The sequence below is a fragment of the Periplaneta americana genome, chromosome 1, assembly GCF_040183065.1.
Source record: "Periplaneta americana isolate PAMFEO1 chromosome 1, P.americana_PAMFEO1_priV1, whole genome shotgun sequence".
Taxonomy (NCBI): Eukaryota; Metazoa; Arthropoda; class Insecta; order Blattodea; family Blattidae; genus Periplaneta; species Periplaneta americana.
This window is the reverse complement of record NC_091117.1, coordinates 99,163,663-99,186,421: the sequence shown is the minus strand read 5'-3', so window position 1 is coordinate 99,186,421 and position 22,759 is coordinate 99,163,663. Positions and strand designations below refer to the sequence as shown.

General features: G+C 36.4%; 1 protein-coding gene across 3 annotated transcripts in view; it reads left to right on the top strand.

Annotated features, from left to right (window-relative positions):
• The first annotated feature begins 400 nt into the window (after nt 1-400).
• LOC138698640 (catalase-like) overlaps nt 401-22,759 on the top strand; it is a 153,564-nt gene continuing 131,205 nt past the window's right edge. For all 3 annotated transcript variants that reach the window (XM_069824776.1, XM_069824767.1, XM_069824785.1), the window contains exon 1: nt 401-534. In XM_069824776.1, the coding sequence (XP_069680877.1) occupies nt 439-534 (96 nt within the window). In that variant the 5' untranslated portion in view covers nt 401-438. The remainder of the gene's footprint in view (nt 535-22,759) is intronic.

The following is a 22,759-nucleotide window of genomic DNA, read 5'->3' as shown; positions in this document are numbered from 1 at the left end:
ATTTTATTTCCTCCTATAATAATAACAATAATAATAATAATGATAATAATAATAATAATAATAATAATAATAATAATAATAATAATACATAACTTTATAATGGTAAAGTTTAAAATAGAATGTTAACTGATACAAATACTTAAGAAAACAAATAAAAAAAGTAATATTATGTCAACGAGAAATTTCACCTCCCCCTCCTACATCTTTATCAATTCAAACACTAAGTAAACGTCCCTCATTAAGAATGTTCACGTTTTGTAGTTTATGTAACTGTTCACAAGCTACTATGTTCACGTTGGACTGCCTTCGCGACCGGAACCTTACATTATTCATATTCAAATTGTGACTCCACGTCATATGAAGATCTTCGCGATAGTAGCGCTATGGTATAAAAGCGACGGGCTAGGAGTTGCGTGGTATTTCCAATAACAGGTTACAATGGAAAAGTGTGTACTGCTACTGACGGTGCTCTTCGGAAGCATCACCACGAGGGACCCAGCGTCACTGCAGCTCACCGAATACAACAAAACACACGTGAGTTCATTGTTTTATTTGCTTCTCACACAGTCCTACCTGTTCTCTCTTCGTACGTCGAGCAATAAGTCTTACACCATTTGGACGGAGTTATGCAAAGACGAGTCAACCCACCAGATAGTAGTTTTGAATAAATTAACTTATTGTAAAAAATGTACGTACTATCCAACAGTATGAAATATAGGCCTATACAATGTCTATGATACGTTTCAACTTAAAATGTCAATATTCACACAAGAAAAACAGTATAAAATTAGGATTAACTGCGTTTTGTATAACATCTTTGCAATGATTTCCCATTTAGGAAAATTATTTAAGCCATTACTGAACACTGTTTTACAAGTATTGTGAAAACTTGAGAAGCATAGTAACATAGGATTATAGGCCTACCTCAACAGGTATCAACATGTTTGAGAATACAGTCGAACTTCCGTATCTCGCATTTCCAATATCCAGAGATAATTTTATTTTCTGCACGATCGTGTTTTTGCTGTATTTACAACTATTATTGTTAGACCTTGGAAGTTAGAATTTCCACACAAAAACCTGTTGGAAGGGAAACCATTCTTCATAACATAAAATCACAGTCTAGTATATACAATCACGAAGCTTGAGGTGATGAGAGTACAAGGAACAATAGACTGTGCCGGTAGTATTTCGCATTGTCTGTGATGAGGCGATAGTAGCGAGCCTAGTGATTAGCAACTATCTATGGATGCATATTCCCTATGTATTGAGCTTCGTGACTGTATATACTAGACTGTGATAAAACTATACTGAAATTGTGGCTAACGAGAAGACAGACTACGACGCGAATCGGAGTCACATTGTCATCTTGGTCTACTCATGACCATCGCGACAATCGCCTAATATAAATAAATGTCCAAAGTTCTAAAAACAAAAGAAGTGCTATATTAAACTCATGTTAAACGTGCATTTATATAATTGTAATGTTGGCCATGTTACGATTAAGAATGTGACGTCCGCCGTAGCCTGTCTTTCTCGTTAGCCACGACTGAAATAGACCCATTACAGCTGTACTTGTGTTGATTAGTTACCATTACAGTGCAGATTTGCTAGGGTTTAGGAATGATATTGTTCTAAATTTTCAATTCAATAGTAATAATGTATCAAGGGCGAAATGAAGATGTGTATAGCGAGTGCTATGGGATTACTGCCGAGGATCTCTGGCCCGAGGGTGCCGTAATTGAATAAATTAAAACTTTTTGAAAAGAGTTTTAAGTTAGAAATTAGCTTTCTGTTCATATTTCTTGTTTAGCGTTTTTTGTTTTGGTATCTAGGCACTTATACAATAAAAAAAGAATACGTAAAATAAAAATTATTCGTTGAAGGCGTTCCTGCATGATACTATTATGTCTTTGTTGTTAAGTTACCAGTCTCTGAATTTAATAAACAATGTTCTGTTATGTTGAAAATAATGTCGGGATCTATTAAAACCGAAATTCCTTCTGGAGTTGCTATTAATGTCAAACAAGCTGAAGATAAGTTGATGCCAATTAAATAAATATAAATACAGGTTGTCCGAAATGAAACCAACCGATAAAGGTACTAAATAATTTATTCCTTAATTATGACACACAAAACAAATTAGGACAAAATATTAATCAACACAACAAGTTTATATCATCAATAAATCTCAATATGTCCCCCTCTAGTAGCACGACACATCTAACCTGTATTCAATCTCTCTCCAGGCATTGTGTAACATCTGCGGAGTTACAGATCTTACTGTGTCGATAATCCTTTGACGTAACACTTGAAGATTATCCACTCCGGTGTTGTAGACACGGTCTTTTACGAATCCCCAAAGAAAAAGTCCAATGGTGTAAGATCAGGGGATCGTGGGGGGGCCATACAATAGGACCATCACGACCAATCCACCGTCCCGGGAAATGATTGTGTAAAGTTTCAACGACTGGTCCCCAATAATGAGGGGGAGCTCCGTCTTGCTGGAAGGTAAACATCTCTGGAATCTGGGATAGCGCAAAGTTTTCAAGCAAATCGAGATATACCTCACCATTCACTGTGTTCTCTGTGAAGAAAAAAGGTCCGATCACTTCTGAACTGGTTACTCCACACCAAACATTTAACTTCCGTTGACTTCGTGTGATTGCTTCACGAACGGCTTCGACGTTTTCATCCGACGTCCTCTTCACACCGCCGCAACCATGTCGCAGAAAATCTCCATTTTCTAGCAAATGTTTGTGCCACTGAACAATGGTGTACCTATCAGGAGCTGCACGGTCGTATTTTTCACGAAATCTCCGCTCAACTGTAACCAGAAACTTAAACTCTGCTAACCAATAACAGCACTGCACTTTTTGTTGCGTTGTAAATGAAGCCATTTTGGAAAACGATCTGTGTATACACAACAATAGGAATAACAGGTTCGCCAATTTTACGATGTAAAAACTTGAGTTACTCTACATTTTAATGCAAGCTGGCCGTATGTAACTTTTATGGATGTCTAGTTAGTTCATTTCTTTATCGGTAGGTTTCATTTCGGACACGGTGTATAAGTAAACGACATATTTTTTTGTCCAAGGACTTACAAAAGTTTTTTTCAAACTTTTCCTCGATTTTGTAAAAGCATTTCCCAACCGTGTATCGTAACAGGCCTATATACTATTCCCGCAACACACTAATTCGTGTGTAAAATTTATTCCATAACTCGAAGTCCTGTTACTCGAATTTTTCGACATCTCGATGGATATTTTACTCCCATCCTAAAACATTCATCTTTAACGTGAAGTTGAGGTGAAAGGGATGTGCGTTATAAGTAAGCCTACTGCTTTCCTTTCAATACAAACGTCCTGAAGAATTGAACAATATTATTGCTCCTATTCTGCAAGCTGGGGACAGAATGTAATGCTTCCCCTCCACCCCAGGAATTCTACTTCTGCTGTTTAATACAATTAATTAGGAGTATAATAACTGCAGTATACACAGTAGGATTCGCCATTGCAGTGAAGGCAAGGATGTCAAGGCATCCTCACATACAGAAGTTTGCTTTGAAATTTAGAGTTGAAGTGTGTCTGTGTTAAGGGGAATCTTTGCACCGAATTTTGACAAAAAAATGAAATTTTTGTTTTTATCGTTTTTCGGTAGTTTAATATGTGTAAACAGATAATATTATTTTATTTCTTCTAATTATCAGCTTTTAAGTCTCTCTTCAGCAAGAATATTGTAGTAATTCTTAATGCAAAAAAATGTTACAAATCAAGCTCTCAAGTACGTTTAACCAAAGGTCCCGGGTTCGATGCCCGGCCCCAGAACAATTTTTCCCTCGAAATTATGAAAAAAATGTTATCAATGAAAAATTTTTTGCTAACCAATCAGTGGAATTTTAAATTTATTTAGCCGATTCTATACATAAAAGGATGTTACTTATGCCCTATTTTTCCTACATTTGTATATTTTATCACTTATGAGAAAAGTGATCCCAAAATTGAGGAATTTAACATTGCATGATATGGAAACTTTGACACCATTTTTCTATACTTATTTTTGTGATATTAGTGCACTTTTCTCAGAAAGTATTGTACCCAGAAGGCTGAAACTAATATATACAATATCAATGTGATGGCATTTTACACAGTACTTACTTACTTATTGGCTTTTAAGGAACCCGGAGGTTCATTGCCGCCCTCACATAAGCCCGCCATTGATCCCTATCCTGAGCAAGATTAATCCAGTCTCTACCATCATATCCCACCTCCCTCAAATCCATTTTAATATTATCCTCCCATCTACGTCTCGGCCTCCCCAAAGGTCTTTTTCCCGCCGGCCTTCTAACTAACACTCTATATGCATTTCTGGATTCGCCCATACGTGCTACATGCCCTGCCCATTTTAAGCGTCTGGATTTAATGTTCCTACTTATGTCAGGTGAAGGATATAATGCGTGCAGTTCTGCGTTGTGTAACTTTCCCCATTCTCCTGTGACATTCTCAGCCCCAAATATTTTCCTAAGAACCTTATTCTCAAACATCCTTAATCTCTGTTCCTCTCTCAAAGTGAGAGTCCAAGCTTCACAACCATATAGAACAACCGGTAATATAACTGTTTTATAAGTTCTAACTTTCACATTTTTTGACAGCAGACTAGATGACAAAAGCATCTCAACCGAATAATAACAGGCATTTCCCATATTTATTCTGCGTTTAATTTCCTCCTGAGTGTCATTTATATGTGTTACTGTTGCTCCAAGATATGTGAATTTTTCCACCCCTTCGAAGGATAAATCTCCAATTTTTATATTTCCATTTCGTACAATATTCTGGTCACGAGACATAATCATATACTTTGTCTTTTCGGGATTTACTTCCAATCCTATCGCTTTACTTGCTTCAAGTAGAATTTCCGTGTTTTCCCTAATCGTTTGTGGATTTTCTCCTAACATATTCACGTCATCCGCATAGACAAGAAGCTGATGTAACCCGTTCAATTTCAAACCCTCTGTGTTATCCTGAACTTTCCTAATGGCATATTCTAGAGCAAAGTTAAAAAGTAGAGGTGACAATACATCTCCCTGCTTCAGCCCGCAGTGAATTGGAAAAGCATCAGAAAATGGCCTATACGGACTCTGCTGTAAGTTTCACTAAGACACATTTTAATTAATCGAACTAGTTTCTTGGGAATACCAAATTCAATAAGAATATTATATAAAACTTCTCTCTTAACCGAGTCATACGCCTTTTTGAAATCTATGAATAACTAATGTACTGTACCCTTATACTCCCATTTTTTTCTCCAATATCTGTCGAATACAAAAAAATCTGATCAATAGTCGATCTATTACGCCTAAAACCACACTGATGATCCCCAATAATTTCATCTACATATGGAGTTAATCTTCTCAAAAGGATATTCGACAAAATTTTATACGATGAAAACAAAAGTGATATTCCTCGAAAGTTACTACAGTTAGTCTTGTCCCCCTTCTTAAAAATAGGTACGATTATGGACTCCTTCCATTGTTCTGGTACAATTTCCTTTTCCCAAATTGCAAGTACAAGTTTATAAATTTCGCTATATAATGCGCTTCCACCCTCTTGTATTAATTCTACTGGAATTTGATCAATACCTGGAGACTTGTACTTTTTCGGATTTTGTATTGCAATTTCGACTTCAGAAAGTGTGGGTTCCGGTATAAATGGCTCAGCAGTTTGTATTTGAATTTCGTCCCGATCATTTCTATTTAGCCTATGTATATTTAGTAGTTGCCCAAAATAGTTTTTCCATCTGTTCAAGATTGAATGAGAGTCTGCAAGCAAGTCACCATTCGCATCCTTAATCACGTTTACCCTTGCCTGATATCCGTTTTTAAATTCCTTTATACCCTTCTATAAATCTCGAATGTTTTTATTCTTACTATTTGTTCCTGCCTCATTCAGTTTTTCCTTCAAATAATCTCTCTTTTTATTCCTAAGTGTACGACTTGCTTCCCGTCTTTCATTGAAATAATTATCTCTATAGGTTAAAAAATTAAGATTATTTCTATCTTCAGCAAAAATAAAAAATAAATTGTAATTCTTAATGCAAAAAATGTTTCAATGATTTTTTTGCCAACCGCTCAGTGGAATTTTAAATTTATTTAACTAGTTGTATACATAAAAGTACAGTAAGTTACATATGCCCTATTTTATCTACATTTGTATATTTTATAACTCCTGAGAGAAGTGAATCCAACATTGTAAGATATGAAGTGCAGTCTCCCCTTAATAAAAAGATAAACTCGTCAGCCTGAAAAGCAGAGATGTAGTCTATAGACAATCTTGAAGTTCCACTTTGGAAAATAGGTTACATCAGATCATAAGTTCATTGCTTTCACTTAAGTAAGCTTTACTGTACTAGTAGGCCTATCTGCAATGAAAGTACTGTGGGTTTGGTAATAAGAAGTCACTGTCTTAACGTTTTAGATTAGTCCAGTCAATTTGAAGTAAAAATGAAAATGTGCAAGAAAACATTAAATTTATTAATGCGAAATTGATCGAAAATGGACTTTTACGTATTCAATTCATCTCTTAGTTATGCAGTAGTTAGGACGTATCAGCAGTTCATTACACTTGGCCAGTGTATCTGTGCAGTTGATAATTTAGGCTTATGGCATATTTTCTATGTCTCGAATTTTCTCTAACTCCAAGCATTATGCACTTCCCAATGAACATTGACATATCGAAGTTCAACTGTAATTCATGACAATATTTAGTAAGTACGATTTCTAATAGTATTACATCTGATGAAGAAGGCTGCAGAAGTACAAATCATAAAATTCGCCAAAGCAGTTGGAATATTTAACACATTATAGCCTACCAATGAATGACTGATTTCCGAATAAATCATGTAATTCATATCCAAAACAGGAAAATATGCTAAAAGAGGGATATAGTCAACACAATAATACGAATATTTCAAATCTTTCTTTCTCGATCAGATCTTCATATTCAGAATCAAATTCACTCAGCAGATATAGGCCTATCTACTGTCCGTCTTCATATTTTCATATTCAGAGCGAATACTTACATTTGCGAAACCATTGTTATCAATAAAATTTCTTCGCCTTACATTCTTCAAGAATTTATAAAATAGCTGTCGATCTTTTGAAACTTACTTCAGTGCGTCTTCTAAACCTTTGATCTTTTCTTTAAAAAATTCCTTCGGCTTTTCCGAATCTTCTATCCACTTATGTTGTGGTTGTTGTACTATAATTTACTGTGTTTCTTGTACAATATAGATAATTTTTATTTCTTTGAATTTCTATGAATTTCTTGGATCACAACAAACTTACTTTCTGTTATTTTACATCAGCTTTACGATTAGTGATGGCAGCTTCCATAGTACTTATTAAATACATGTCATGTCTGTTCAGTCGACCTACTAATACATGGGATTCTTCAGTATCTGTGGTACTGCTATCCGGTTCATGTGGAACAAACTCAGAACCAGATGACTTATCTTCTGTATTAGACATTCATCCAAAGGTTTTAAATATGAATTAATTGCAATGGTCACCACTTTCAGCAGGACATGTAAATGTTTTGTTTTAGTAAGAGTACATACACTGTGTGTTCTGGAACAAACGCCTTCCAGTCACTGTTCTTCTTAGCAATTTATATTATTCCAAAATTGTGGTCACATTCCCTGAATGAGTTACAGAAATTATGAATTCGTGATTTACAGTCTGAATATTGGTGTTACGGATAACATGGAGCCCGAATTCGTCAATGAAATGGCTCCTCTTCTTTCCCCCTGTATTATCGCTGAATGTTGTCATGAGAATGACATTGCATGGCAAGGACGTGATGAATTTTAGGAGACAGGAAGCAATTTCTTTTCACTTATCGCTTGGCTTTCATTCCACGTAAGTCTATAAATTTAATGTCGAGCATAGTGAGCTATGTAACAGCTCGAAACTGGTACTGAATGCTTTTTTTTTTGTGGGTTGAAACAGACTGCACTCGTGTAACATTTAATGGAAAGAATGGAGCACAATGCATATAACTGCAACACATCATAGTCTTTATTTATAGTCCTAGGTTTATTGCATTTCTTTAGAATTAGAATTAATTTTACATTTATTTTATCTATGTTATTTCATTGCTGTAATTATTGCAATTTATTACTTTTTCAATTATTGTAATGTTATTGTATATATCGCTGCCAATGGGAGTAAATTATACCCAATTGCAGTGCTAATATATACACACAGACACGCACACACATAGGCTACATACATACATACATACATACATACATACATACATACATACATACATACATACATACATACATACATACACACACACTAGAGACCTGCAAAACTGCGCACATAACCGGTTTAGATTCGACCAGTTGGAGCTCAACCGGCTACGATGAGCATCGGGCCGAATAACTCTATTGTCGAGAGGTTACGCCTGATGTAGTAGTAGTAGTAGGTTTATTTTGCCTGACAGAGTTAAGGCCATGAGGCCTTCTCTTCCACTCAACCAGGTTTCAATAATACAAATACATGAGATACAAAATTTGATTACAAAACAACACAAAAGAAAATAACTTAGAAATTACATAAAATATAGTAGGAAATTACAATAGACAAGATCAGTTACATAATATAACATTACAAATGGTCAAGATCAGTTACATAATATATAAAATAAAGTAGAAAATTACACATAATCAAAACCAGTTACATAACATAAGGGGAATACACACACACAAACACACAATTTATAAGATCTAAAATGCCCGAGACAAATTGGACGATTAATTTACTTGAGATATATTATTCAGTTAATATACTAATTGGAGAATACACATGGGTGACAAGACATAAAATATTGATTAGCAAAGTCCTACTAAATGGCATACGAACACAAATGATTAAGTAATATATGAAGATAATAAAAAAAAAGAAAAGAGAAAAAAAAGAAGAAGAGAGAGAGGAGAAAAAAATAACAACTTGGTCATTTAAGACTATTTAGAAACTTCCGCAAGAGTCTAGTTCTGTTCATTAAAGACATTTCTAAGTAGAGTGTACTTAAAAGATTTTAGACTCCGACTGCTCCTGATTTCCTGTGACAAGGAATTCCAGGAACGAGCTGTGTGTATTGTGAAGGAAGCAGAGTAGAGAGATGTTTGATGGAGTGGAATTGATAGAACATGGTTATGCTGTGGACGTGTATCACGGTTGTGGTGGGATGCTAAAAGTGTGAAGCGAGGAACTAGGTAAATAGATGTGGAATTATTTAAAATCTGATACAGCAAACAGAGTGAATGAACTGAACGTCTCTCCCGTAAACGAAGCCAAGATAATTGAAAGAAATACTCGGAGACATGATCATAGCGACGGCTGTTAAAAATGAAACGAACACAAGCTTTATGAACACGCTGAAGCCTCAATGACAATTCAACACTAAGATCACTATACAAAACGTCGCAATAGTCAAAGTAAGGCATCACCAGGGTCTGTATCAAGATCTGTTTCAGTTTAGAAGGAAAGAAATTTTTCAGTCTTTTCAGAGAATGCAAGATTGAGAAAGTTTTCTTACAGACATATTTTACCTGTGCATTCCAGCTGAGATTCGAGTCGAAATGGAAACCTAAGTTTTTAACCGTAGTACTGAATGGTATTATAGTATTATTTAAAGTCACTGGCAAAAGTGTATTAATGTTGATGGAAGATAGTAATCTTTGATATCCTAGTAGAATTACTTGCGTTTTCCCGGGATTAAGGTTCAGTCCGCATTTTCTAGCCCAGCTGCTGATTAACGTAAGATCATGATTTAATTTTGATAGGCTATCATTAAGTGAGTTTCGTCGTGAATGTATATATATCTGAAGATCATCTGCATAGAGATGATGCTGACAATGTTTAAGGGCAGTAGAGATGTCGTTAATGTAAATAGCGAAAAATAGAGGCCCTAGTACAGATCCTTGAGGGATTCCTGCCTTCACGTCTCGCCATGAAGAAAACCGATTATTGTGAGACACACATTGATGGCGATCGCGAAGGTAAGACTCCATCCACATGATTGCCGTGTCTGACAATTGCAACATTTTCAGCTTTGCAATAAGAATATCAATGTCGATAGTTTCAAATGCTCGAGAAAAGTCCAGTAGTGATAGTACGGTCACTTCGCGTCTGTCCATAGCTTCACGAGCATCTTCAGTGATCTTAAGTAGGACAGTAGAGGTGCTATGATTTGGTCTGAAGCCGGACTGGAGTGGGTCAAGGAGATTATACGAGTCCAGATAGTCGGTGAGTTGTCTGTGGACTATACGTTCTAGTACTTTAGATAATGTCTGAAGAATACTTATTGGTCTGTAGTCGCTAGGAGCGGTAGGCTGAGTGACTTTAGGGAGGGGTCGAACAAGAGCATATTTCCATTGCACAGGGTAGGAGGATGTGATAAGAGAAGCGTTGAAGATATGTGTAAGAGTTGGAAGAATAATGTCGATTATTTTACTAAGCATTGTTGTGGTAATACCGTTGGTGCCTTGTGCTTTTGTTTTGATACGTTTTAAAGATTTAATTATGTCTGTAGGAGATACGTCACACAGAAAAAATTTCTCACGTATAGGCGGAGGTCGGGATGTGAGTTCGTCTATAACTTGTTGTTTTGTGACTCTGTCAGGACAAATGGGTAGTGACGAAGTAGAGTGGTCATTTAGTTCGTCGAGTGAAATGTTAATAGTCTCAGTCTGTGGTTTTTGTTTACCTAGGCCCATTGTTCGTAAGTTTTTCCATAAGTTCTTTGCTGTGGTGTCAGGTTCGATAAGTCTGTGGCTATGCTGGATTTTGGCATTACGTATTATTTGCGTCGTTCTGTTTCGCAGGCTTTTGTAATACTGCCAGTTATTAGCGGTTTTATGACGCTTGTAAGTACGAAAAGCCGCATCCCTTCTCGCCATTAGTTCCCTTGTTGTGTCGGTCATCCACGGGGCGGGAGGTCTGGATACTCGTCTAGTCTTTACGGGTGCGTGTTTGTCGTATAGTTGTAGTATCATATCATTGAAAGCTTCCACTTTCTCGTCAACAGTATGTAAGTTCCAAATATAATTCCAAGGCATTTCTAAAGCGTCAGCTGTAAGTTTAGTTTCGTCAATGTTATTCATGTTCCTGTAAGATATTATCTTGGATATCCGTTTAGGTCACTGAAGCGAGTATTCTACGTAAATTAAGTCATGAGCTGAGATACCGGGCACTGGTAGTTGTCCGTGTCTTAGGATTCTCTGGGGGTGAGTGGTCACAATTAGGTCAAGTAGCGTCTCAGTAGAAGCAGTGTTATGTGTTGGTAGGAGGGGTAGTATTGTCATGTTACAGGAATTAAACATTGATTTAAGCTTATTTGCATCTGCTGAATTAGTAGAGAGAAGGTTAGTGTTGAAATCACCGGCAACAATAACATGTTCATGGTGGGGAATTAAATCCAACAGTGCATTTTCAAGATCAACGAGATGGCCAATTTTCGGTGGTTGGTATGTAATGCAGATGAGACATTTTTTAAAGTTGGAGGAAATTTCGACAAAGAGAAATTCTGGACGGGCTGAATACTGGGAGGGAGAGTGTAGAATGATTTTAGGTTGGAGATCACTTCTAATATAAGCTGCTACGCCACCTCCCCGCTTTCCTGTTCTGTCATTTCTAAGTAGTGTATATCCATCCAAATGGACAAGTGAAGAGGGGAGTGTTGGTTGAAGCCAGGACTCGGACACAAGTATGCAATGAAGGTCGTAATTCCGGGTTAGATGGCCATAGTTTTTTTAATCACTTAGAACAGGGTAACCGATTGGAAAAGAAATACGAAACAAATCAAATACGTTCCTTCTAGGTTATATTTCTCCACTACAGTGCCTCAGGGCGCATAGAATTCACTGATGTAATAAAAAAATACGTTTGAAATATAATAGGCCACTGGCCATCTCACCCAACATATATGGGTGAGACGGCCATAGGATATAGGGATAGATGGCCACCATTATTTTTAAGTAAATTCATAACAATTTTTTGTAAAACAATTAGGTTATATGCACTGGACACATAAATATAGTGTCTAAGTGCATGATTATGATTGTTTGAAATTTTTCAACAACTTTATTTTTTGTTTTTTTCCTCTTTTAGTGAATTTTCCTTAAAACAACACAGAAATAAATTGAAACGCTTATGAACACATTATAATAATAATCCGAGGCACAACAGCCCATGAAGGACCATGATCGACCAGCCGGCTGCTGGCCTCACGTCCACATGTCGAAGCAGAGGTGGACGATCATCCAACCAAATGGCGGTATCGTCTGATTAGCCCGATGATCCCCCCAGCCGTTACAGCAGGCTTTCTTAACCGGATTTCGCTACCTATCGTAGTTATCCAAGTGCATCACGATGCTGGGCACCGGTCCCCATACACTGGCTCAAATTTCATGAGATAATTTCTTCCCCCATGAGGACTCGAACCAGCGCGAATTCCGTAACGCGAGTCCTAGGTAGGATGTCTTAGGCCACGACGCGGGACCTTATGAACATGTTAATGAAACAAAATCCTGAAAGGTCAAAGTAACAGTATCTTTTCCAGTTGGTTTCCGGGATAGGAAGTGTTGTCTCACAAGCAAACATTCTGATGGGAGCAGATAAAAAAGTTATTTTTTTTCTTCCGCCATATCCTGGTGTTGTGGAAGAGAAGGCCTGATGGCCTTAACTACACCAGAATAAATAAATAAATAAATAAATAAATAAATAAATAAATAAATAAATATTAATAATGTCAAAAGAAGTGCTTATACAAATTTTGGCCACTCGACCGTAATTACCAGGCCATCCAGAAAGTGATTTTCCCTGGGGCCGTTTACAGAAAAAAACACAATTACATGGAAATATTTATTGAAACAGATACAGCAATTGTTGCGCTAATTGTCAACGTATCTCCCACTGGAATTGAGACATTTGTCATACCATGGGATCAATTTTTGTACCATTGTGTCGTAGAAGTCAGCTTCCTGGGATAGAAACCAGCGTTGGACAGCCGCCTGCACCTCTCTACCGATCCCATGATATGACAATGTCTCATTCCGGTGTGGAATGTGTTGAAAAAAAATAGCTCAACAATTGCTGTGTCTGTGCCAATAAATTTTATGAATTAAATTGTTTTCTTTCTGTTAACGACCCCTGGCGAACTTTTTTTTACGGTCCTCGTAATTGCGGTCAAGTGGCCAAAATTTGTATAAGCACTTCTTTTGACGTTATTAACATGGTGAAAAAATATAACTTTTTTTATCTGCTCCCATCAGAATGCTTGCTTGTCAGCCAGTCAGAGAATATTGACAAGTTCTTCAGCAAAAATGTAAGCGAGACTATAGACATCGGTCCCTGTAAGGGAAAATCCATGTTCCTGCATATTTAATATGGCGAACAAACCTACATCCATTGTCATTGCCTATGTGTCACTTGGTCCCATTGCACCCTTTGTAGAATTGTCTGTTTTAACTCTACTTTCCAGGGCTTTTATTGGAATATGAAATGTAATGAAGGCTTGACGTACAGAAGTGCCATATTTAATGACTTCAAAAGCACGGTGTAAGTCATCTTCATTCCAAAGACGCGGTTGCTGCCGGGCTTTGCTTTATATTTTATCGGAATCTAGAAATAACGATACTTTTAACATAATAATATTCCTCAATTGTAGGCCATCTATCCCGGAAAAATGCTGGCCATCTCTCCTTTTTTACGGGAGAGATGGCCATACCGCGTAATAAAAACTGGCAACAGTGAAGAGAAGAAATACAGTTAAGATAGAATGTTTAAAGATGCCTTACCTCTTTAATAATGTTTCCAGCAAATTTCCTCACAAAATGCAGTATTTCTCTATTGTTATTTCAGAAGGTGAAAAATTATTGCTTGCTCACAGACTAACGAACGGCTACAAAACGCGGAAATAATAACCTTACGTTTTCGCAGGTGCAACAATCACTTCGTTTAATTAACATCTGGCGGCAAACCGATTTTAATTCGAAACAGATGATTAGAATAAAAATAAGAGCGGTTGGTCGTCTCACCCGCATGGCTATCTCCCCCGGAATTACCCTAAGCTGCTACGGCACCTTCCCGCTTTCCTGTTCTGTCATTTCCAAGTAGCGTATATCCATCCAAATGGACAAGTGAAGAGGGGAGTGTTGGTTGAAGCCAGGACTCGGACACAAGTATGCAATGAAGGTCAAGCGGTGAGAAGATGGAAAGAAATTCACTGTAGTGAGACAACAAGCTCTGTGCATTCACATGAGCGACTTTAAGCGTAATGGGATAGGATGAGAATGACAGCTTTAACAAGTCGGAGGTAGACGGTGGCGGGGGAGAGGGATGGTTGTCGGTAGAAGGGTCTATGGCAGTTAGTGCTTGAGGATATATTGTGAAGGGGTTGTTGTCATGGCTATTGTCGAGGTCAGGAGCAGTCGGACAAGATTTCTGGCAAATTCCTAAGTCAATGTTGCCAACACAGAATATTAAACAGTAAAAATGCTATAAATTGTAACTTAAATTTATAATAGATATTGACTTACAATATTAATTCTATCACTATATTAGCTAAATAAAAGCTAGGGGTGATATATACAAAACTTTGAAAAATATTGAGTGCACTAATAGTAATGATTATCTAAAGAATATAGAGAAAATAGAGATAAAGTAAAACTAAAAACAGAACTAGACCTTGAGTGTCATATCGCCCGACTTCTACTTGTTCTGCAGATCCTCCATGCGCACTATTCTTCTTTTTGTGCCTTGGTGGTTTACTGTGATCACGCCGTCGCTTGTCCATACACTATTAAGTCCAAATCTTGTTATGGCTTCCCGTAGTATCGCGTGTCGCACCTTTGTTAGATCCTCGCGAACCGTAATTTTAGACCCCTTCAATTTTCGTTTGTTGCTGAAAATTTCCCACCTCTTGCGATAACTCACAAATTTGACGATAATAGGACGAGGTTTATCACCATCTCGCCTACCAACACGATGGCTTCTGTCAATGTCCGACACATTTAGTTCGACACCTATTTTCTGCGCCACATCTATTGCTATTTTGTCGGTGTCTTCGTTTTCTTCTTCCACAATACCGAATATTCTAACACACTGTCTACGCTGGTATTGCTCGAGATTGTCAATCTTACTTTCTAGTTCACTAATCTTTTTGTCTTTCTCGAGTAAGGTTTTCTTCAACTCAGTAATCACGTCACTATTTCTCTCGATGGTCGCTTTCAGCTCGGCCACAACGGAATCCCGTATAATGCTTGTGACCACCTCCAGCCAGGCCGCGTCTTGCAGAGCCTCCTTCACGACGCGCTGCACCATTCCTTCGATTTCTACACTGCTGTATTGCAGAATAGACAGAACATCAGACGGATTTACATGAAACTAACGTTTTTCGAGTACACAACCGGAGTAACAAGGAAATTTACGTTGTTTTATTGAAAAAAAAAGTGTTTGCAAGTATTCTTACAGTTCATTCGACACTATAACACATATATTTTCTTTATTATTCTGAACTTGCAGTAACTTTATAAATATCGTTTATATTTTAAACTTTTAGAGTTTTACTAATGAAAGTTGCTTATAGATATGTTAAACAATGTTATAGTTTTTCACAGAACAAGACGTGCACAAGCCATGTACATTTTTCTTACCAATAAACGCTATATAGCTGGCGTTTTTCTATACCAGTGTTAAACAGTATACGTCATAACTTCATCATTTGATTACGTCGTAACTCTTTCTCGTCACATATTGACTGAATCTTGTTCGATTTATATAATCCAATGAACGATATTACATAAGTTGATGTAAGATCACGAATTATTTAGAACACGAATCTCACACAGAAAGAAATGGTAAGGAGGAAGAAAATACGATCTCCAAATAACACCAGGTACATTTCATCACACAATAACTCTTTAACATTTTCTCAGTAGGCTATACAAACAGAGTAGTAATATTGAAGGATATTTGTTTTGTTTAATTACAAAAATATGTTTGCTTCAAATAGGAATACAAATAATTTGACACTTTAATACATTTATTTTTGTATTTCGAACTTGCAGTAATTTGACTAGTAACAAATAAATGAACAATGGACACAGTGACATCGAAGGAAATAGACGTAATGTATAATGTGAAATATCATAATGTAAACATATTCAAAAATATAATTACAATTCATTATAAAACAAAATAGGAAATAAGTACATACAGTCCATTATGACGTTTGTACTTTAAACTAAAAATAATGTATAGGCCTACTTCTAAAACAATAGTTCGATGCTTTTTAATTATTCTAAGGAGTTACAATATTATTTATTAAGAAATCAATTTAAAAAGATAAACAGTAATGTTATTTTCAACAATACGATTACTTTGGCTCCCAATGGTTGTTGTTATGTACAAAATAAGTATAATTTACACATCTCTAAACTACGAATAACAAAAGAATAGCAAGTTTTAGAAACAAATCATTCTGTATAGAAAAGATCTACTTCAGAGAAAACAAATGTCATTCAAAGAACTATTTTATTACACACGTGCTAATATCAACTATTTGATGTTCACAATTAGGCTATTATTAGGGCCTATTATCATAGACTACATGATCAGAGTTGACTTCTTGTGTTTATGTATTAATAAATCTGTTTTACTAGTCTAAAGTTACGCTCGGTGGAAACACTTATTCATGGAATGGCCAATATTCGTTTCACAAGTGTTGCTAGAGAGGCTAGAGTTATTTGGTAATATTTCCACCAATTTAGTATGTAGAAAATGAAATAAGCATAATGTATAATGTGAGATATAATAAGTAAATAAATCCAAAATAGAATTACAATTAATCACAAAACATAAAATTAAATAATTATTAACTCTAAATGCATTCCTCCAAAACAGTAGCTACTCATATACAGAGTAGAAGTGAAATAACCCTGCAGATTGTACGGGGCGATAAGGTTCACTTAAATGAATGGAAAACCTATATTACGTTTATGACTCTAGTCATAGTAAACGTACTAAAAGCATTGGTTGTAGTAGGTTTCAGGAGATATAAAGTTATTTTTGTGATAGTTTTACTATTCATCGAGTTTACTGTTTTTAAGTGTGTCATTATTGTAATATTATAATTCAGTTTTCTAGTGTAAGGAAAAATTAAAACCTTGGTAATTTGTGGATACCGAAAGTTTTTTTCTGCAATTTACGCTTTACAACGTCTGTAGTTTCACGCTGCATGCTGTTTGTTCCTCTTGATGATCCGCAGCTATAATATCTGGATGGTTCACTGTGATCTTCATTTTATACGCCAGAGCCGTCCACCCACAGAGAGATCGATTCAACTCGAATACTCGTTAAACCGAATACTGAGGCAGTACGCAAGCAGATGTACTTCGCATACTGCCTATAAAGCCAGGCGTTCAGTAGCGCTATGTAAGTTCCTTCGGTTTTCAACCGGTTTTGCAGGACTCTAATACGCACATACATATATACATACATAGGTACATACATACATGCATGCATGCATATATACATACACATAAAACACACACACACATACACACATAACACAGTCTATGTGATACAGAAATTACATGCGGCTTTCTGCCAATAAAAAGTTGCAATATTAGTAAGAATGGGTTCATTCATTCATAGTGTTCTGCCCAAGGGCAGGACTTTCATTGCAAACCCAGCATTCTCCAGTCTTTCATATTTTCTGCCTTCCTCTTAGTCTTTTTTTATTTTATTTTATTGGGTTATTTTACGACGCTGTATCAACATCTAGGTTATTTAGCGTCCGAATGATATGGTGATAATGCCGGTGAAATGAGTCCGGGGTCCAGCACCGAAAGTTACCCAGCATTTGCTCGTATTGGGTTGAGGGAAAACCCCGGAAAAAACCTCAACCAGATAACTTTCTCCGACCGGGATTCGAACCCGGGCCACCTGGTTTCGCGGCCAGACGCGCTGACCGTTACTCCTCTTATGATCCATATATCTTAATGTCGTCTATTATTTGATTATCTTCTTCTGCCCCGAACTAATAAAAGGAAAAAATCTTTTTATTAATGCACATGGGAATAATGTGAAAGAAATGAAGAGGAGTGAATTTTCTTTATTAAAAGCAGAAGTGGTCCGGCAAACGTCTGTTACTCATCCACTTACCAAGTATCTCTTGAGGTAAGTTCATGTCTCCCAAGGTCTATACCGCAATACTAAATTATTTATTATTATTATTATTATTATTATTATTATTATTATTATTATTATCACTTTCTTATCCGTGATTTTTTCTCTAATCGACCTTTTTTATACTGTACATTGATGGTGAAAGAAATATTATTAATAGCACTTGCCCTTGCTCGGCAGGACTTGGAAACTCACGTAAACATGTAGCTGCGCTTCTTTATTACGTTAATAATTAACACACTGCTTGGAAGACAGTTCCAGTGGGAAGGAGAATTAGTATCTATTCCCGTAAAAGGAACTAAGATTCATCGTGCCAGCTTCTCTTTTCAAATTATACGAATTAATTAATATTCCATGTCCTTTACATAGCAGAAAACAGAACTGAAGGTAACGTGATTGTAAATATGTATTTAATTATTTAATAGACGCAGTGGATTGTTCAGTACTGCTAGACGCTAGAGGAGTGTAAAAATGTAACTACAGAGTTTCTAAACTACCAGTGACCAGTGTAGTTGTTTGGCATTTAAATCAGATTTCAGACCATTGAATGAGCGAGAACAGTCATATTACGAAAACACTGATATACTTATATTTGATGTCATGGCGTGTGTAATATTTATATGTGTATAATGTCTCTATAAATTGCGTATTTTAATGTGATTTAATTCTAAAAGTAGTCTTAATTACACTTCCTGAATAGGCTAATGGGCGACTGCAAATTCGATAAAACACAACACATATGAACAATATCATCAACATACTATTTCTGACTGAGGTTCTGGCTGATATATACATCTATTATCAGGCAGTACATCTCACTTGACGATGTGTCAGAGGAAGAACAATTGTTTGTATGCATATGAAGTCTGACTAGTGTAATATTATATGCATTGGAGGGGAAAAGGAACTGACCAACCTACCCCATGATCTTCTGGCCTCGTTGCCTCATAAGTGGTGCCTTTTTGGTATCACTTGTGAGGTTCAGACTTGTCTTCGGACAGTTGACTAAACAACAACAAGATCAACATACGAAAGCAGTTTAATTGATAGTTTGTGTAAAATGTTAACATATTTTAATTCGCTGAATGCACCTTTCAATATGAATTCGAACACTGGCAACGCTGAAAGTAGTTTCGACTTCTTCAGCTGTTAATTTTCCATCATGCAGATACGGTGGTGTAACAACAATGGCTCCTTTATCGGAGAGGTTTGTTTTTATTCCGGGAAAACCTGACTTCACTACCTTCTAATAGTCAATAATCCGCAATCCACAATGTGTCACTCGATCTTTCACCGTAGCATTTAGATTTGAACGCCACCATTTGACGCACGTTGTGTGGCTGTTCCATTTTAACTTCATACAATCAATTGTCACTCTGCATTTTGGGTACTTTCTTTTGAATATTGCAGGCTTTGTTTCCTGAATATTTTCTCTGCTAGGCCAAAACACAAAATTAAGCATTGTGGATCTCAACAACATTAAAGTGTGGTAAAAATACATTATATAATTTGTACAATGAATTTCGAACATCACCGTCATAGCAGAATACGACAATCCAGTTCTCATTTTAATTAAAAATATAAGTAGACGATTTTCTTTACTAATCTAACTATATGATTGTGTCTCAATTGGCAGCAATTTTAACAATACATTGAAAAGCAGAAATATCTCTCCCGGTAAGACTTGTAGTTCTGTCTCATCTCCCATTGAAGAATAATCTTGGAAACCGTGCGTTTCAATTAAACATATCATCTATGACTGAACTCTTGTCATAACATTTCTCATGTCACTTCAGTTCGGCATGTAATGGAATAGACGCTTGAGTAGATAATTCACACAATTCAATTGTGAAAGAAAAATCATTTAGAATGGTTCCATTTACTTCTGCCTGTATGGCTACTTCATTTTTCGAAATAACACTTGTTGAACATTCACCTTCCATAACACTTAAATTTTCACCTTTTCTTCTTCTTTTTGCGTCTATTTCGTACCTTTCCGAAATTAGTTGAGATGAGGCGGCCTTTTTCTTGTAATCTTGTGGAAAAATACTGGGAATGGTATTCTGGTTTTGGGAGTGTCCTGATCTCGGTCTCCATAAAATGAATATTGCAAATTCTTGTTGCGGTTGTTGCTTCTCAAGGTGAACTATCAGCACTTGAAATCAAGAATTAAATATCGATATGAATACATTAAAAAATTAAATATATGAATATTTATTATTGCTAATATTATAGATAGTATATGTAAAGATTTCGGTAATTATGTACTATGTTTTACTTTTAAATACAATAGCATATACAGCATTGAAATTTAAATTATAAATTCCCGTCGTTGTTAACTTAATGTTATTTATAAACATAGCATAATATGTACACTATAATTTTTACATTGGTATATAATAATACTATTATTACAAGCAGTGTAGGCCTCTTACTTTCGTCTGCGTACTGCTTGGATCCACAATTAACATCTTTGCGCTTCAGTTTTCTGTTTTGGAAATGAATAAAAACGATATCGGTTAGTGTGTCCCTATAAGCATTACTACACCAAAGAACACAGTAAATTGCGTTACCTTTCCGCTTTTTAGGATCACCCATATTTCTAATCGTTCAACCTGTGACGTTAAATATATTCATACTCTTCAAGCACAACTCTATCGCTGCTGTCCTATAGTTAGTAACAACAGTCGCCATCAGAGAAGCTTGCACGGTGACTATAGACGGTTATCGCAAGTTTTCTAGAACCCTAATTCCCTAGGTCAGGGATGCAGAACTCACAGACATAGGGGTGGAAGCATGGGGAAAGCATTGGTTCCCCTTTCACAGTCCACCGGCGTTGAATGACTTCTCCGTGACTCGTCTACAACTATATGGCGGATTACAACAAACTCGTGCTCACGGAAAAAATGACGAAATTATTTCCGACCACAATAATTACAACAACAAACTGTTCACAAATGAGACAACGAGCTTTGTGATTATTAGAGCCCGGATGTTTAGGCATGTATTTTGGTTAAAATAGAAGATATATATATATATATATATATATATATATATATATATATATATATATATGCACTAAAATAGTACAAATAGACAGTGAAATAGGCATTTATTATTCATGGAAACAGACAAAAAATAGTCAATACTTAATAAACTATCCCATACAGTACTCATCTTTCCTTGGTAACATGTCACAACAAGATGCTTTTTTAAGTTATCAACTGTCATAGTGAGCCGCCAGTCAGAGAGAACGTTTTTCATGGTGGAAAAAGATTTTTCTACTTCTACTGAAGTGATTGGAGCAAACTTAAAACAACTTCTTTCAGAAGGACTGTCTCTACTTTCTTTCAGAGACCGGGAAAAACCGACTGTGCATTGTCTCAAAAAGAGGGTGTGAGAAGGGATTAGGGCAGTGATCATCAACTCGCGTATGAACGGGCGCGGGCAGTGCTTGGCTCAAGCGTACTTACTGTACCGGGCAGAGGACCGGTTTGTGACGTTCCGTTACAGTGAACAGAGGCGGTTCTTGCCATCCATTCAAACAAGAGATGTGAGGAGCAGAAAACACTTCAAAACGTAGGCCACACTGAAGAAATACAGCTTAAAGATGCATTATACAACTCACAGGAACGAATATGGCAGATACGAAGAGAAGAGCGTGTAGCATTAATTCAACAATTCAAGGAAACTGAGCTAGAAGTTGTTAAGATCACAATGTTAGTGAAAATTTCACTTGTAATAGTAAAATGTTGGGAAACCTTTTAAGATTGAAAATTTGAAGAATGTTTAATTACAAGTGAAGACCTTTTCTCACAACAAGTGTAGGAGTTAGAATCTATCAGTTTGTGTCCTTCCACCATGATGCATCCCATCCGAGGTCTAGCCAAGGACGTTCAGATGCAATTAGTAATTGTTTGTCAGTCTTTCATTTGTTATTCTTTGGCAATAGATGAAAATACTTATGTAAGCGATAATCCCCAACTGGTGATTTTTGTAAGAGGCGCTATTGAAAACCTTCATATTAAGGAGAGTTCTTATATATTGTTCTCATAAAATATACTACTACTGGTTCCGATATTTTCATGTAGAGGCTGTAAAAATTATTTTGGACTCCTTTGGAATAAACTTATATCCTTGGCAACCAATGGTGCTCCTTCCATGGTTGGAAGTAAAATGAGTGTAATAAGGAGTCTAAGGGACGAAGTGAAAATCGTTCATTTCTCCCATGAAATTATTTCTTAGCGAGTATTTTTTTATTTTATTTTGTTATTTTACGACGCTGTATCAACATCTATGTCATTTAGCGTCTGAATGATATGAAGGTGATAATGCCGGTGAAATGAGTCGGGGTCCAGCACCGAAAGTTACCCAGCATTTGCTCGTATTGGGTTGAGGGAAAACCCCGGAAAAAACCTCAGCCAGGTAACTTAACCTGACCGGGATTCGAACCCGGGCAACCTGGTTTCGCAGCCAGACGCGCTGACCGTTACTCCACAG